This window comes from Leptidea sinapis, chromosome 29 (assembly GCF_905404315.1).
Source record: "Leptidea sinapis chromosome 29, ilLepSina1.1, whole genome shotgun sequence".
Classification (NCBI taxonomy): domain Eukaryota; kingdom Metazoa; phylum Arthropoda; class Insecta; order Lepidoptera; family Pieridae; genus Leptidea; species Leptidea sinapis.
The window spans coordinates 1,987,311-2,006,369 of NC_066293.1; the positions used below are offsets into that span (position 1 = coordinate 1,987,311).

Here is a 19,059-nt window from a genome sequence, read left to right on the forward strand (position 1 = left end):
GTGAAAGGGTATGTGTGTGGTTAGTAGATAACAATATGTATATATTTTAAACAAATGAGTATGGCACTGCTTTAGACTGGTGTAATTTAATAATTTCACGCTTCAATTTATCCTTTTCTAACATGAAGATATCTAGAATATCATAGTTATTATTGTAATTATTTTGAATCCTGCAAATAATCGAGTTTTTATAATAGTTCGTTTTGGTACGTGGTGCAACCAGGAGTTTCGTATGACGTGTTCTATATTGTGGTACATTAAACGATAGGGCACTTAATAATTCAGAACAGTTTGTATTGCCTGACAATAAAGAATGTAGAAACATTACATCTTGTTGGTTTCGGCGGAGTTCCAGTGGGTCTATATTAAAAAATCTACATGCTTCATCGTATGACGTGTAGGGATGATATGCATTTATTATTATCATTTTATCCCATTAATTTCTGCTTCCACTTTAGTAATAGTGATGTAACAACAAAAATCAAATGACTGGCACAGATTTGTAACGTAATCGAATCTTATTTGATATATATAGATATATTAATTAGATAGTTTGCATCAAAGCAGTGAAGGAACTGTAGCGGTCCCAGAAGTGTCCCCTGGAGCATCACTTTGCCACACCCACGAGCGCTGGCCGGACACATCTCTCGTGCAGTTTGTAGCCAACTTTGCTGACAGCCACCACCGTGCCGGCTTCCGCGCCTTCAACTTCCTGCAAAAAGACCTGATAGTATAAGAGGGCAAACAAAATATTCTGGTGACCTGATGGTAAGGGAATCACTGCAGGAGCGTTTACGAAATTTATTGTATCCCCGGCCAAAATGCTTTAAAACACCGGAAAAAAAGTGTGTGTCAGCTTCGACGCACCACTGGAGATTCCTCCTCCAGAACGATTGTCTTTGAACAGGTACTAAACAAAAAAGTCCAAATGAGTCGGTTACAAACAGACATACAGCAGAAGCTAATAAAAGCGTATTTATTAAAAAAAATAGATAGATTTTAAAACTTACAACTTATTTAACAAAACACCTGGGGGAAAAATTCCATGAATGAATGAATTAATATATGTACAACATCTATACTGTTGCATACAATATGTCAAGGGAATCACACATATCATTGATATGCAGAAAAAACAGTGTTGGAGATAGCCAAACTTTGAGAAACTCGATTTCGGCTTAGGGTTCTATGTGTAAGTGTCTACAATGGAAGTTTAGGAATATGCTCCTTGTGCCACCGGAACGCAATTCCGTCTTGGAGAGTTAGGCTGCCAGCGCTTAGGTTTCCAGTAGCTCTTTTGAAACGCATACATACTTCTCGACACTAAATGCCACATGTAAGACTCACTGCTCATTCAGTTACTGAACATCAATCAACAAACCAAGTGTGCTTCTATTTATACAAGTAAGGATCTTAAATGTTCTCAATAACATGTTTTTCTAAACAACTCTGTTTACTTATCAACTCACACCAGCATGCATATCAACTAAATACAAATATTTGGAATTATACAAAATATCACCACTCAGCCCTATTTAAACGGATTCATTCATAATTGGAATACAGCGTGTTGATTACAGAAGAAAAAAAAGAGGTGTGAGGTTCAAATAAAAAGGCATAAAAGGCATTTATTTTCTCAAAATTGATTCCTTTAGAATTCTTTTTGATGTCATTTCTTATACTACTAGATACTACTACCGCTTCGGAAACAAATGGCGCTCTGAGAGAGAAGAAGCGGCGCAAGAAACTCTCCCAGCATTCTTTTTTTTTGCGCTCTTTTCAATAAAAATATACAATATTGTACAGTTGCTATAAAATAATCACAATCTAGTCCCAGGCTGTCCGATCATTTAGATATTCAGCAGTGGAGTAATAGGATTTACGACAGAGCCATTTTTTTATAAAACATTTAAATTTATTTATAGACAATGCCTGAACAGTGGCTGGGACTTTATTGTAGAAGTGTATACATTTACCCTTAAAGCTATTATGTATCTTATGAAGCCTACTAGAATTAGTTACAAGCAATCCCTTATTTCTAGTGTTATAATAATGAAAATCACTATTAAGAGCAAAAAGGTGACGATTTTTGTGAACATTATATTAAATTTTCATAAATGTACTGACAATAAACAGTCATAATATTTATTTCTTTAAATTTTTCTTTGAGAGACTGTCTATAACCAAGCTGATATATAGCACGAACAGCTCTCTTTTGCAGAGCAAACACTATATCAATGTCAGCAGCATGACCCCATAGTAATATACCGTACGTCATGATGCTGTGAAAATAACTAAAGTACACTAATCTAGCGGTCGCAACATTCGTGTACTCTCTAATCTTTCTAACTGCATATGCCGCAGAGCTGAGTCTATCTGCTAGATGGGTAATATGTGGACCCCACTGAAGCTTTTTATCTAACGTGATACCCAGGAAGACCGTAGTGTCCACAAGTTCCAATCTCTGGTCATTTATAAGTACGTTGGTTTGTACCTCCGCTGTGTTTGGTGTAATGAACCGTAAACACTTTGTTTTTTTACTGTTTAAGTGCAGATTATTCGTCTCAAACCAACGCACTATCTTTGAGAGTGCATTGCTTACCTCGTCATCACTATCCGCACGTCGCTTCACTTTAAAAATAAGTGAAGTATCATCAGCAAACAATACAATCTCATGGCTATCATCTACCACAAACGGTAGATCGTTAATATATATAAGAAACAAGAAAGGACCGAGAATAGAACCCTGTGGAACACCTATTCGCACAGGTTTACCCGAAGACCGTTTGCCATTTACATCGACTATCTGAACTCTTTCGCTTAAATATGATTTTAACAGATTTAGGGCTCTATTTTTCACTCCATAATGCTTTAGTTTTAGGAGTAAAGTTTCATGGTGGACGCAGTCAAATGCTTTTGACAAATCACAAAAAATGCCCAATGCATCCTGTGACTCTTCCCAGGCGTCAAAGATGTGCTCAATGAGTCTAGTACCCGCATTAATTGTTGATAAACCCCTAGTGAAACCAAACTGATTTTTGTTCATTAATTTACAAAAATGCATTTGTAGCTGTTGAAGCAAAAGTTTTTCAAAAATTTTACTAAAAACAGGCAGCACTGAAATAGGTCTGAAATTAGCAGGGTCAAAAGAACTGCCCGATTTAAAAAAAAAAACTGCCCTTTTGATAAACATACCATAATTCATATCAACATATCGACAGACATAAATAAATTTAATGTCTGTCGATCATTGTTATCAAATAACGATGACCTTGAGCAGAGGTAGGTAGAGGTCCAACAATATCTATGTGTATATGCTGAAAACGATCGCTTGCGTCAAAACATTGAATTTTGCTGACTGTGTGGCGTTGTATTTTACTTTTCTGACAATTTATACAAGTTTTACTCCACTTCCCGATGTCGATATTCATTGATGGCCAAAAGAATTTTTGACATATTAATTTACGTGATGTTCGTATTCCTGGGTGAGTAATATTATGTACACTATTAAAAATTTGTTTGCGGAATTCTGTAGGTATGTAAGGACGTATATGACTTGTTGATGTTTCGCAATATAATTCTAGGTTCGTGTTAGGTACATTTATTTTCTTGAAGGTTAAGTTTGGTTGTTGAATGAGTTGTGTTATGCTGCTGTCTCTCTCTTGTGCATTTGCTATCTCGCTGTAGTCGATCGTAGGTGACACTGTTATTGTTTCTATTCGACTTAATGCGTCGGCAATATATTTATTTTTTCCACTGATGTGTCGAATATCGGTTGTGAATTCACTGATGAATAATAAATGGCGCGTTCGGTGTGGAGTTTCGTTTGCAGTATGTGTTTTATTCATAGCGAATGTGAGGGGTTTGTGGTCTGTGAATATAATTAATTCACGTCCTTCAAACATCTTACGGAAATGTTTCACTGACTTATAGACGGCTGAGAGTTCTCTGTCATACGCTGAGTATTTCTTCTCCGCCTCTGAGAATTTCTTTGAGAAGTAACGGAGTGGTTGCCAATTATTTTCGATGTATTGTTGTAGAACTGCACCTACTGCATTGTTAGACGCATCGCAGAATATTGCGATAGGGGCATCATGTGATGGGTGAGCGAGTAAGGTAGCTTTGGATATACTATTCTTGCACTCTTCGAATGATTGTGATGCTTCGATTGTGGTCCATTCAATTATTGTTTTATCACGTTTCTTGACATGGTGTAGGTAAGCGTTTAGCGGAGCTTGTATTGATGCGGCATTCGGTATGTGGTCACGATAGAAATTTAACATGCCTAGAAATCGTCTTAAGCCTTCTATAGTTTTCGGTTTTGAATATTCGGTAATGGCTTTAATCTTCTCTTCTGGTGGCTGTATACCGTTTTTTGATACGATGTATCCAAGAAATTTGACTTCCGTTTGGCTATAGTTACACTTCGCGGGGTTGATAGTGATACCGTTTTCCTCTAATTTTCTAAGAACTGTTCTTAGGTAATCGCCAAACGCTCAGTCTGAGTGGGCTCACGCTCAAACTGAAAACTAAACCCTTGATGTAGTATCAAAACACAAAACTCATATCAAACAAACAGTTATCGAACCATGATTGGCTCAATTTTCGTTTGACGGCCGTTCCCAATATACTATCTACAGATAGAGATAAATTACAACCTTCTTATGTCAGTAATTAGCTGTCAATAGTCTGAAGCTGTCCCAATATACCCGATAAGTCATTCTTATCGTCGTATATAGGGGCGCGTGAATTGCAATTTCCATACAAACTTCTATCGCTGGTGAGCTATACGTCCCCCCATTGACGGACGTGTACGGATAAGGTGAGTTACTGTCGATAAGTTTATTGGGACAGAAAAGTCAACGATAGTTACTATTTTTATCTCAAGTAAGAGATAGACTGAATATTGGGAACGGCCGTAAGTCGACTTACTATTTTTTTTTATTTGTTTTTTTTAAGGACATCCAGTTACAGTTACACTAAAAGTAATCTTAAAATAAGTAAATGTCTAAATAAAATTGTAAGTGCACTGAATATAGGTGCCACAACATGCAAACCAAGTAACAAAACATATCAAGTACATTAGGGTCAAAACCATTATAGCTTAAGAATTATAAACTATCTTAAATACTATTTAACATTATTCAAAAATTTCTGAACAGCAGTCTTAATTGCAATGGGTGACGTGTTAAATATGTCTACAGATACATCGAGAGAATTATATGTTTGGCATAGTCTAGATATAGGTGAGTGTATTTTCAGATTAGTACGAGCTAACGGCAAACGCAAAAGACCCAGGGGTTTATATGGTAATCGGCGAGGAACTCTAAAATTGAAAGATTCAAGCAACACAGATCAATCGACAAAACTTCGCAGTATTTTGAACAAGAACACCATATCTGATAATTGACGACGAACTGATAGGCTTTCCACTTTAAAATAATTCAGTCTTTCGACATATGATTCATGGGAGTTTGTGTAGACCAACCGAATATGACAGGTGTCTCAAAAATCCTTTTTGAATACGCTCAATTCGTAATTGGTGAACCTTATAGACTGGTGGCCACACAACACTGCAGTATTCTAAGGTACTTCTCACAAATTCGTTATAAATAATAATCTTAGTGAGCGGGTTTTTAAAATGCTTACAATTTCTTAATATGAAACCAAGAGTTCTAGAAGACTTAGCTACGATTTTGTCAATATGTGGGAGAAATGTGCAATTTATCTCTTGCAATGCTGTTCCACAAAAGTGGTACCGGGATTCAATGATGTTATGTTTGCGTGTGAATTTTATATGGTGACATTTCGAGGTATTTCATAACAATCCATTCTCCGAACACCAAGTCGACAAACTTGAAAGATCTTTATGTAGCAGTTCTGAGAGGTTCTAATCACTCGGCAAAGCTTGAGGTCGTCAGCAAGGAGAATAACTTTGCTATTACTGAAGATAGATACTATGTCATTAATGAACACGTTAAATAGGCAAGGGCCTATGTGGGAACCCTGTGGAACACCTGAGATTGCTGTGAATGTATTCGATTTATAGCCTTTTACTACCACGTATTGCTGTCTAGTCGATAAGTAAGAGGCAAACCAATTTAGGGCTGCTCCAAAGATACCATAGTTTTCTAGTTTTTTAATCAGTAGTCCGTGGGGCACGGTGTCGAACGCCTTTGAGAAGTCTGCGTATACAGAATCTACTTGGTGGGAGGAATCAACTGCGTCGACAATATACTGAAGGTAGCTGACGAGGTTCGTGTTGGAAGATCTTGCTTTAACAAAACCAAGCTGTTCTAAACTAAGCGATTGTTTGAAATGTTTTTCTAAGTATGGACATATTAAAGCCTCGAAATCTTAGCAAATACGGGTAAAATGGAGATGGGTTTATAATTAGATACCTCCACAAGATTTCCATTCTTGTGTATTGGGACAACTTTAGTAGTTTTCCAAAGTGTTGGGAAGATACCTGTTGCAAGGGATCTGTTAAATATGAGATAAAGTGGAAAACTTAAGACAGAACAGCAGTTTTTCTCAAAATAAGATGGGATACCATCCAGCCCGGGGCCTTTGTAAGGGTCAAGTCTTTTTAAGTATAGAAATAATTTTGATCTAGATATATGCAGATTACCCAATTGTTTTTATAGTTTTTCCCAAAAGTTTCGTTACACGTTGTTAAATTATATCCGGTTGAAGAACTGTAAACTGAGGAAAAATGTGATGCAAAGAGATTACAAATTTGAGTTCCATCTGAAGCAGTAACATCTTTGTATATCATTTTATGAGGGTATTGGTCAGACGTGCCACGTTTCTTATTCAAGTAGGACCAGAAATATTTTGGGTTGCTACCGATACTCTCTTCAATATCTTGGATGTATTTGTTGTAGCAAGAGATGGTATATGTTTTGCATCTCTTGTTTAAAATGTTTAATGCTATTTCGTCCAGAGGGTTATGATATTTTCGGAAACGGTGTAGAACTTTTATCTTTTCTTTAGTCACTTTTATCAAAGCTTTCGAAAACCAATGCGGATAGGTACTACTCCGAAGATTTGTCTTTGGTACAAATTCATTTATTACTATATTTAATATAGAATAGAAGCGACCAACCATTTTATTTACATTTCCACTATTCGATAATTCACTCAACCAATTTACTTTATCAAGTTCATCGATAATTTTCTGATTATCTGCTTTTAGGAAATTAAATTTAAATTCCCCAGAATTAGCCCTAAGTTCCTTATATTTATCACTTAAGTAAACAGATATATCCAGGGGAATATGGTATGGGTCAATTTTAACTAATGGATTATGTGATGCATTTACTTTGATGTTAGGCATATTACTTAAAACTAGGTCTAAAACTTTCAGCTGGTTATTGGTTATATTATTATATTTAAAAAGATTATTAAGAGAAACAAAATCAATTAGGAGATGACTATATACAGATAGACTATGAGGACTATATACAAATATACTATTTACAGATAGAGCTAAATTACTAACTTCTCCTGCCAGTAATTAGCTGTCAAGTCTGAAGCTGTCCCAATATACCCGATAAGTCATTCTTATCGCCTTATATTCGGACGCGTGAATTGCAATTTCCATACAAACTTCTATCGCTGGGAAGCTATACGTCCCCCAATTGACAGACAGCGTGTACGGATCGACGGTAACTCACCTTGAGTTACCGTCGATAAGTTTATTGGGACAGAAAAGTCAACGATAGTTACTATTTTTATCTCAAGTAAGAGATAGACTGAATATTGGGAACTTATTATCTTAAACTCATATCGATTATGATAATAAAAAAACACAAACTTAACTAACAATTTTTATTAACAGTCACCATTCATACATTTATACAAAAATTTTAACGAAATTCAGCAGTTAAATTCCGTTAAGGCTGGCTACATTCTACAAACTAAATACAAATATTTGGAATTATACAAAATATCACCATACAGCCCTATTTAAACGAATTCATTCATAATTGGAATACAGCGTGTTGATTACAGAAGAAAAAAAAGGAGTTGTGAGGTTCAAATTGCCCTTTTGATAAACATCATAAATTCTTACTTCATCTGGCATAGTAAAGGGTATTGGAGTGTGAAAATAAGGAAGAAATAAATAAGGACCATCATTCCTAAATGCTTTTACAGTCGCGCAGCAAGAAATTTCGACCAGGGACGCAATGTTAGGTCGATGACCGAAGTGTTCCTGGTTCGCGACTATTCTTATTAGTGTATCTTAATGTATAATTATGCTGTTATACAATTAATTTCGAAGCGACAATAATTTTAAATCACACAAATAAATATTAATAAAAATAATATCGCTAAATGCTTTCATTTCAATTTTAACATTATCTCCCATTAATTTCTACTTCCACTTTAGTAATAGTGATGTAACAATAAAAATCAAATGACTGGCACAGATTTGTAACGTTAAACGAATCTTATTTCATAATGTGCGATAAACACTGTCTAGGTATAATTATATTTTCCATTTTAAACGTTCAATTATTATGACACTAAAAACCGAGCCGAGGCTTTTTCATGTAATAATTATTTATACCATTTCTAATTATTAATTAGAAAGTTTTCATCAAATGAATTCTGTTTTATAGGTGTTGTATAGTATCGGCCAATAGTCTTAAATTATTATAATTTTAAGCCATAAACTCATCAGTTGAGTCTTATATGTTCACTAATAATATTTTTTTGCATTACACATGTAGTCATTGTTCTTTTAAAATTGAACATAATTTAGGTTGTTTGATCAAAAAGTAGCTCTCCTTACTGCATATTGAAATTCATCTGATTAATTGTTAAGACTATTGGCCGACCCTATCCGGACAGTGAAGGAACTGTAGCGGTCCCAGAAGTGTCCCCTGGAGCATCACTTGGCCACACCCACGAGCGCTGGCCGGACACATCTTTCGTGCAGTTTGTAGCCAACTTTGCTGACAGCCACCACCGTGCCGGCTTCCGCGCCTTCAACTTCCTGCAAAAAGTCCTGATAGTATAAGAGGGCAAACAAAATGTTCTGGTGACGTGATGGTAAGGGAATCACAGGAGCGTTTACGGATTTTATTGTACTCCGGCCAAATTCCACCACCGGAAATTACGTCAAAATGCTTTAAAATACCACCCGCATCACGTTGACGTCTGGCATTCAACAACCGTGCTTTTTTCAAGATTGTTCTTCCCTCGCACAGCCACTTTGTAGAATCAATTACGGTTTTCCCGAACCAATACGACTTAAGAAACTTCAAGATTAGAGCATACTCGTAACTTAAACAAAGGCCGGCAACGCATCTCTTGACCTGTTGTTGCGGATGTCCATGGGCGGTTGCCTCACCAATCCTCATCCTGTCAGCCTCTTGCTTGTTTGCCCCCTCTTATATAAAGGGGTGTTTCACGTTTTCTTTACAGAAACCGAATCGTATCGTCTAAGGAACACCGCGCAAGGAAGCCCATTCCACAGTTTAGTGGTAAGTAGTGGAAAATCCTTGACAACCGCACTGTGGAGGAGCCGTAGGAACGCAACACATCCAGATGATGAAGACGGTATTTGCGTTTGCAGCGTGTGTGTGAAGGTGAAATTGGGCGGCTGCAGGATGTGATACAATGAAGAGATGTCTCTAGCGTCAGCGTCAAGAGACCAAGCCATCAACAAGTACTGTATCTTCGACTCAAACTACACAAGTTGCATTTGGTTAAATGGTTTATGATGTGCACCAGACAGATATGAGAACAATACTATATTATGTGGTTGGCCGGTATTGCGCTTTATAGAGCGCTACGATATAGGACAGAAAGGTATTTTTTTAAAACATTATCTACCGCAAATTCAAAAACAAGCAACCATCTAAATAATTACTAGTGGAGGGCCGAATGAGTTTTGAACCGAATACGAACTTTCGCCGAAGATTCGGTAAAATGTAAAAATTCGGCTGAAGTTCGGTTTATTTTCTCGGAAGTGACAGGTCTCGTCTTGTTCATACATCGCGGTTAGTTACGCCCCACCCACACCCGCTTGAGTGTTAGCCGGTCGGCGCTCAGTAGCAAATACGTCATCTTCATGACGCGTGCGTATTTGTTTACATTTAACATTTTACGTGTTCTTTGGTGTATTAACGAGATTTAAGTTGAGAAATGTTAATATTGTCTTGTACTAAGTAATTTTCAATCAAAAAAGTGCAGATGTTTTGTTTAGTTTCTTTCTTGTACTGAATAAGCCGAACTTCGGCCGAATGCCGAAGTTCTGTTCAAGCCGCTGAAGTTCGGTTAAACCCAATGTAAAACAAAGTTGGGCCCATCCCTAATTACCTGTAAAACTAAAAAGAAAAACGCTGCAAATTTAATATTAATCTATATGCTAAGCTTTTTAGAATGAACTACGAATAATGACACAATCGTAATCGGACAGAGTAATGTATATGTGAATGTGCCAAAAGTGTACTGAGTATAGCCTTAGCAGCTCAGTAAGTGGCTAGAATGCCACAGTTGACACCGGAAAAAAAATGTGTGTGTCAGCTCCGACGCACCACTGGAGATTACTCCTCCAGAACGATTGTCTTTGAACAGGTACTAAAAAAACAGTCCAAAGGAGTCGGTTACAAACAGACATACAGCAGAAGCTAATAAAAGCGTATTAATAAAAAAAATATAGGTTTTAAAACTTACAACAACTTATAAGTCATAATGGTAACTTTGTACAAAACTTTTAACGTCCATATTAGTGGTGGGTGCTAAAAGTTATAACAATTAATATTATCTGTTAACCAGAAAATAGCATTAACAATGCTATTAATAAATGCTCTAAATGAATATAGTATTTAACATCATAGTTAAGTGATTTTTCTTATGGTCAGGTACCTAATTATTAAAATCTGTGATCAGCGCCATCTATCGAAAACCGTTATGTTGTCGTATTACTCGATAGATTCAGTGTTCGATTTGGAAATACGAAATAGTTCATGGAAGTGACACTAGATGACGTTTAATCTGGTATTATTTGTTTTTAATTTGAACTTAAATGAGGTGTGTGGTTCAACGCCATCTAAATACAGTTTAGGAAACTAATGTACATTAGCCACAACACTTCTTATTGCAAAATAAAATAATTTTCAAAAGTAACGCTAGATGGCCGACAGGAAAATACAATGCTAATTTTTGCCTTATTTGTAAGCAAACAAAGTCTGTTTTTATTTAAATGAGAAAAACGTTACTATCCGATTTGATGAGTAGATTTTACTGTCCATATTTTTTTCATACCGAGCGCCTTATATAAAAATCGATTCTAAGGAGTAAACTCCAATAATAAAATACAGATAAAATAATTCCAAATACCTGTTGAAATAGTGCTTCATGTAAATTCGGATCAAATTTTTCTCTCAGCGGTGACACTGCTACAAGTCCATGTCTAGCAAACACCTGGGGGGAATAATTCCATGAATGAATGAATTAATATATGTACAACATCTATACTGTTGCATACAATATGTCAAGGGAATCACACATATCATTGATATGCAGAAAAAACAGTGTTGGAGTTAGCCAAACTTTGAGAAACTCGATTTCGGCTTAGGGTTCTATGTGTAAGTGTCTACAATGGAAGTTTAGGAATATGCTCCTTGTGCCACCGGAACGCAATTCCGCCTTGGAGAGTTAGGCTGCCAGCGCTTGGGTTTCCAGTAGCTCCTTTGAGACCCATACATACTTCTCAACTCTCAGTCAGTTACTGAACATCAATCAACAAACCAAGTGTGCTTCTATTTATACAAGTAAGGATCTTAAATGTTCTCAATAACATGTTTTTGTAAACAACTCTTTACTTATCAACTCACACCAGCATGCATATCACTGAGATGTGGTTAGTTTTAATGTTATCTCTTACATTGTAGTAACATTGAATGTCTGTATCATCTCTCTATCTATGTACTTGTAGTGTACTCAAGTTGAGTTCTTCATAAGTTTTTCTTTTCATTGAAATAACTATTTTTGTAGCTCTGCATTGCACTTTTTAGAGCATTTAGATGTTTTTTTTTTTATAGATGGATTCCATATTTGGAATGCATTCTCTAAAAGAGGGAAGATATATGTTTTAGACACTTTTAAAAACAAGTTATTTGTGATAATATTAAATGCTTTTCTAACCACATACAATATACAGTTAGCCTTCTTTACTATATTTGTGATGTGCACCTACATCTCACTTGAGGTTCCATGTGATGGTTACCCCAACATCTCTTTGGATGCTTACTTCTTGAACTGCCTTGGCTTTGAACCAATCTTGTATTGCATCCCTGGTTGTTGCTACCTATATAAAACAGTAACACTTTGTTCCATTTAGTGGGATGTGTGTACATACCTGTGCTAGTTGTGCTCTCGTCAGCTTGATTCCGTCTGCAACTGAGCGCAATGCGGGACTGGCTCCACCCTCTCCTTCAGGAACACTCTCCGCAGCTGCTGACAGTGTGTCTGCCACCTATCAGAACATTATTTAATTATAAGAAGTATATTGAGTTATAACTAACACAATAAATGTTTAATTTAAGTAACATTATCTATGTTTGTTCATTATAATCTCATGTTTCATGATTAATAAAAAAAATCTTGCTGATAATGACCGTAAATGATGGTAAATTCGTTAACACCAATCAAATTCAAATATTTTATTTAAAATCACTTATTGAACGTCAAAATCTACCACCCATTCAAAAGAGACTGCCTCAGACCTGAGTAGAATGGGCGCAAGAAACTCAGCGGGATTTTTTTTTTAATGTAAAATATGGATTACAATGTAATATCGTACAATAAATATTTATAATTAAAGAGCCTGAGGGTGTTCGCTTCATTCCCAGTCCGTGGTGTTATTAAGAAAATCGTTTATGCTATAATAACATTTCCCACACAAACGTTTTTTAACAATTCTTTTAAATTTCGTAACACATTTGTTTTGTACATTTTCTGGGATCATATTGTAGACGCATATACATCGCCCAACAAAAGACTTACTAACTCGACCCAACCGAGTAGTAGGCACAACAAGTTTATGTTTGTTCCTCGTGTTAACATTATGAATGTCACAGTTTCTAGAAAATTCCTCAAAGTGCTTATGAACATACAAAACATTATCAAAAATGTATTGAGAAGCAACAGTCAAAATGTTTATTTCTTTAAATTTTTCTCTTAATGATTCTTTAGGACCTAGGTTATAAATCGCGCGAATAGCCCTCTTCTGCAGCACAAATATAGTATTAATATCGGCCGCACTGCCCCATAACAATATACCATAGGACATAATACTATGAAAATAACTAAAGTATACTAATCTCGCCGTATCTATGTCAGTTAACCGTCTAATTTTCTTAACCGCATATGCTGCAGAACTAAGCCTATTCGCCAATCCTTCAATATGGGGGCCCCACTGCAATTTGGAATCAAGAGTAATGCCAAGAAATATAGCAGATTCCACTGGTTTTACCACCTCTCCATTTAATAAAATATTCGCATCTACATTTTTGACATTTGGCGCGGTGAATTTAATATATTTGGTTTTGTGATTATTTAACAATAAGTTATTTGCGCTAAACCAGTACACGATGTCAGATAGAGCATTGTTTACTTCGTCATACAAAACTTGGCTTCGTTTCACTTTGAATATAAGTGTCATCCGCAAACAATACCACCTTGTGTTTTTTTTTCTTCAAGGTTAGGTAGATCATTTATATAAATTAGGAAGAGGAAGGGTCCAAGAATAGACCCTTGTGGTACCCCCATACCGAGAGGAGTCCCAGGAGATCTCCTGCCATTCACCTCGACCCTCTGAATCCTATTATTTAAATATGAGATCAGAAGATCGAGGGCAGATCCTCTTATACCATAGTGGCATAGCTTCCTGACCAGCGTTGAATGTTGAACACAATCAAAAGCCTTAGATAAATCACAGAAGATACCAAGTGCATTCTGTGATTCCTCCCAGGCCTCAAAAATATTCCTGATGAGTTCAACACCTGCATCCGTAGTCGAGCGTCCCCTAGTAAAGCCAAATTGTTTTATATGAAGTAACTTATAAGTGTTAAAGTGAGTAAGCATTTGGCTTAAAATAATTTTTTCAAAAATTTTACTAAGGGTCGGCAACACCGAAACAGGGCGATAGTTATTCGGGTCAGAAGTGAGTCCCGATTTAAATATTGGTGTAATTTTACTATACTTCAGAAGGTCAGGAAACACGCCATGTTCAATACAGCTATTAAAAACTAGTGCTAGATATGGTGTTATGACGTCAATAACAGAACTTATTATTTTCACAGATATGCCCCATATATCAACAGTTTTTTTCATTTCTCTGGATCTGAAAGTTTTAATTATTTCTGCTGGGCTAAAAACACTGAATTTGAAATTTTGTTTACATTCCTTAACGTTTTCCAAAAGAAGTGACTCGGCAACACTGGTGGAGGAGACAAGGGTGCCTGAGATGGAAACTGGAATGTCAGAAAAAAATTTCTCAAAAGCAGAAACTACTTCCTGCTCAGAGTGGATTTTTGTATTGTTTATTATTAGATTATATTCAGACTTGCAGTCTTTCGCTCTTCCAGATTCCCAGTTAATAACTTTCCAAGTCATTTTTATTTTATTTGAAGCATTTTTAATTATTTCTCTAATATGCATTGACTTAGCAATACTTTCTTAAATAATTTTGAATATTTTTCACATATACATCATGATTACATGATGATCTCTCACTATATAGTTCATATAACCGTTGTCTGCTCCTATGAATACCAGCTGTTGCCCAGTTGTTAAATGACAAGAGACCACCCGAGTTGACTGTCTTTGAAGTAAATATAGAAGCAAACTCTGTTTTAATTATTTTAAATAACTTACCATACATCTCATTTGGAGTACTGTTATAATTCAAATACAAGTTTGAGAGTTTTTCTGAAACATTGCCTCTATATTTCTCCATTCGCCTATTGTTTACCGGAACAAACATAAACTTTTTAGTTGAAGTACATTTGTTTCCTTCAATATTAAAAGAGGCTAATTGACCAAAGTGGTCTGAGCTCAGTTTACTAATTATTGATTGAGAAATAGGTTTATAATTGGTAAAAATATTATCAATACAGCTTTTAGAGGTGCTGGGTACTCTAGTAGGTTCTAAGAAAATATTTGAGAAATTATATGATTTAAACAAAGATTTGAATCTAATACTTGTGGTGGATTTTTCTAATAAGTTAATATTAAAGTCACCACAAATCATAATATATTTCTTAGATTCTGATAATTTTGATAGAACCTCCTCCAATACACTCTCAAATAACTCATATAATGCATCGGGGGGTCTGTATATGCTTACAACAATGGCACACTCAAGCTCTGCACAGGCTATTTCAATGGTACGTTCAACAGAGAGGCCCACAATATCTTTACGGTCTTTGAATTTAAGTGATTTACTTATAAGTATAAGAGAGCCGCCGAGAGATCAAATACATACTCTAAAGCTTGGTGATCTACTTGAACATAACTATGGCTGAATTGTTGTGCCCTTTCTATAGAAGTAGGAAGAAACAAGTGCTTGTTTGTGGTACTCCTTGCCAATTACAAAAAAGAACTGCATCTCAGAATTCTCGATAAACACAAAATTGCGCTCGTTATTTTCACTCCTTACATGAAGTCTCAGTAGCCCGATAGCTTCACTAGCTGCGGCCGCCCTTTCAACTACGACAAATATAGTGGTTGCACATTACTGCTTGGCGGTAGAAACGGTAGACTTGGTACTCATCTAGTCGACATCTTTTCCCGAGCCTCCCATTGTATATATTTTATAAGTGATAGGCCGAATGTGAACCGAATACGAACATCGGCCGACCATTCGGGACAAATAAAAAATTCGGTCGCAATTCAGTTGCTTCGGTCGCGCTTTCTCTGGAGTGACAGGTCGCGTCTTGTTTATGCATCGCGGTTAGCTACGCCCCATCCGCACTCCGCGCACACCACCGTCCAGAATCATGAAGTCATGAAGATGACGTTTAATAATACAAAACTTTCATTTTTGCCGCCGCATTAAAATGGTCGCAGGCATAGGTGTCCACACTTTTGTAATAGGATAAAGCAGTAATGTGTAAGCATAATTGTAAGGGGGCCGTAGCTAGTGAAATTACTAGGCAAATGAGATCTTATGCCACTGAGAATTTTTGGGTTTTTTAAGAATCCTGAGTGGCACTGCACTGTATGGGCAGGGTGTATCAATTACCATTAGTTGAACATCCTGCTCGTCTTGTTCCTTACTGTCATAAAAAAAATCGATTAAAGACAAATCTTAGCTTAAAATTTATTTAAGAAAGCTTACAACATTTGAATAAATTATGGATTTGCACCAAATAATATCTTAATCAATAAATACTCTATAAACTAACATATTAACATCATCATGAACATCCTGTTTAAAGCAAAATATTGCAGTTATAGCAATACAATAAATTACAAAGTTTGCGTATTTTATTTTCACCTTTTTCCACCACCAATCAGTGATTTGCACACACTTATTTGTGTTTTGGTTTGAAGGGCACGTTATGTATGAAGGTGACACATTATTATGGACCCAAACACACACATAAAATACTCACATCAAGGAGATCTTTACAGAAGCTCTGTATTGCAAACGACTTTGCATCTTCAACTTGCTTCATCATTCTGCGTCTGACATTCTCACAGTCAGCCAATGAACGCTTATACTTGTCCTGAAATTTTTTTTTAAATTTATTATCTTATTCATGCAATAGTTATAACCCTGCCTCCCACATAACAATGTTATTTTGATTTTCCCAAACGTATATTTAAACAAGACTTACAATTAAATAAAATAGTTTGGAAATTTGCACACACTTGAGAATAAAGGACAATGCCGATCCTTGTATGAAAATTGGGCTATTCTTGCGTCTTAACCAAATCATCAGTAAAACATTAGAAATATTCTCAAGATTATGTAAAACAAAAATCAGTGAGATATAAACAGGGAATATTTAGTTATCTGACTTTTTCAATTTCAATTTTCTACAAGCTTGTTGTCAGTTTTAGTGTAGGATTGCTGGACTAGACGTTAAAATATGAGGAAAACACTAATCACCGACCAGAAAAATAAGTTAATCCAGGAAATCACTGGGTTTTCCGATTTTCGCAAATGTGAAAAACTTTAATAATTTCATACTTTTCTTGTCCAACGGTCATGCAATCAGTGAGAAGTTGATTGATGATAATGACATTGTGACAAAACACAGATACAGACAAAACCTGTCATAATGATATTTCAACCAGTGCTTCTACTTACAATTTTGATTTACCCTAGATTCAACGATGGCGACGGGTAACCTAGTAGAATCGTGTCAATAATTATTAGTGTTATGACATAATTCAATGTCCATGGTTTAATGGAAATTATAGTATTATAATAATGTTAAATGAATAGGTTTTAAGCCACATAGGTTTTTTTTAACAATCTATATGGTATATTTTCTTCATAATTAGCGAAGCGTTAAAAGTTCAAAGAATATAACAGTTTGTTGTGTGTGCAGTGTAAGTACTCTGTGCCTTGCTTGCTGCTGTTTGTCGCACTTGAAATGTTCGGGAAGCATACTTTGCTTTTCAATAAACAGCTATCAAAATAAGTTAAAGAAACACGAAGTGCAGATCTAATTGGCATTTCAAAAGTACCAGTTAAAAAGATATTTTAACTGGTAGCCGTTACCTATTCTGTTTCTATGAATACTGGTATTATTTTTAATCATTGTGCAATACTTTTTTTAATATTCGGCCAACAGAACGTATTAATATGATTTTATCAAATAATATTTAGCCAGTGGTGTGGGAAAGGTTAGGTTTGTTTGGGTTTTCAGTCGATTTATTTCCTAGAATATGTAGGTATTCATGCTTTTCCTTTTAAAAAAGGAGTTCATAATATACTGGTATCATTGGGTGAGTGTTTTAGTGACAGCGACTTTCCGGGCTAATATGGCACTTCCACTCGTTCCGAAACTATAAATTACTTTCTATTCATATAACTTTTAAACCCCTGTTCGCATCTGATTTAAAATAAATATATGCGAAATTATAATTTAAAAGAAAATTTTGCATGTATACCTTGTTCAGACGCATGATAGTGTGTAATATAGTCCATTTTCCGGCATTGTCCTTTATGGATTATATGTGAAGTTAGAGGTTAAGAAATATTTTTTTTTAAATGGATAAAAGCATGAGAAAATGGATATAAGGGTGTAGTGGTTGTGCTTGACTCAACTAGAACATAGTTATACTGGGTTACAACAGCATAAAATATAGTTAATGCCCTCTATTATGATACTTTTTTACCTATACATGGCACATGTTATCTATAAGCTGTGGCCTCATATCAAAAAGGCATTCATTTTCTCAAAATTTATTCCTTTACAATTCTTTTTGATGTCATTTCTATCTCAATATATCTCACCTCAAAATCCTTACATTGTTCAGTAACTGTTTTTAAATCTGCTGTGAGGCTTTCGATTTGCTTGTGACACTCTTCTACTGATGAGGGAAGCTGTTTCTCTGGTTTGCTCTCAGATTCCTTCTCTGATGGCTTTTCTTCAGCACCATAGCACCGAACAGAGGTACTAAGGATAACCAAATCATAGCATTTAAGAAATGTGATGTAATTTTGGAAAAATATTAATAATATTTATTAACGTATGTGTTACAGCATGTCTCACTAGTGTTGATAGTTATGATATTAGGAAAAGGAGAATAATGGCAGTAATTCATGAACAAGCTACAATTTCAAGATGTCAAATGGGATTTAGAGGTTAGAATATAAATTGCGTAATATTTACCAGTAGATATTTGTTCTTAGAGCTTTCAATGTTGAATCTGTAACATATTTAGTTAATCGACCTAATGTATAAACTTTTATCGACGCCATAACTTAAATAAATTAAAAATCTCTTGCAAATAATAAACGACTTTCAATAGCGATACAACTTTTTATTTTGTGTTATCAATATGGCTTCGGCTTATACC

The 19,059-nt window shown here is 35.5% G+C and overlaps 1 protein-coding gene across 2 annotated transcripts; it reads right to left on the minus strand.

Moving 5' to 3' along the window:
- Positions 1-569: 569 nt before the first annotated feature.
- LOC126973280 (grpE protein homolog, mitochondrial) lies at positions 570-19,041 on the minus strand. 2 transcript variants are annotated; one of them, XM_050820494.1, is made up of 6 exons: positions 18,873-19,041; positions 18,494-18,656; positions 16,638-16,751; positions 12,377-12,493; positions 11,356-11,439; positions 570-712 (listed from the first exon to the last, which is right to left on the minus strand). In XM_050820494.1, the coding sequence occupies exons 1-6, from the start codon at positions 18,959-18,961 to the stop codon at positions 608-610; spliced, it is 672 nt and encodes a 223-aa protein (XP_050676451.1). In that variant the 5' UTR covers positions 18,962-19,041; the 3' UTR covers positions 570-607. The 2 variants fall into 2 exon arrangements, with proteins under 2 accessions (XP_050676451.1, XP_050676450.1); XM_050820493.1 differs by lacking the exon at positions 570-712 and adding an exon at positions 7,820-9,004.
- Between the last annotated feature and the right edge of the window lie 18 nt (positions 19,042-19,059).

What these genes read in the sequence shown, in the direction of transcription:
- LOC126973280 (XM_050820494.1), bottom strand. Translation starts at nt 18,961, where the DNA reads ATGGCGTCGATAAAAGTTTATACATTAGGTCGATTAACTAAATATGTT. An exon ending in TCTGTAAAGATCTCCTTGAT is followed by an intron (nt 12,494 to 16,637) that starts GTGAGTATTTTA and finishes ATGTTCTGATAG; the next exon opens with GTGGCAGACACACTGTCAGC. An exon ending in CGAGAGCACAACTAGCACAG is followed by an intron (nt 11,440 to 12,376) that starts GTATGTACACAC and finishes TATTCCCCCCAG; the next exon opens with GTGTTTGCTAGACATGGACT.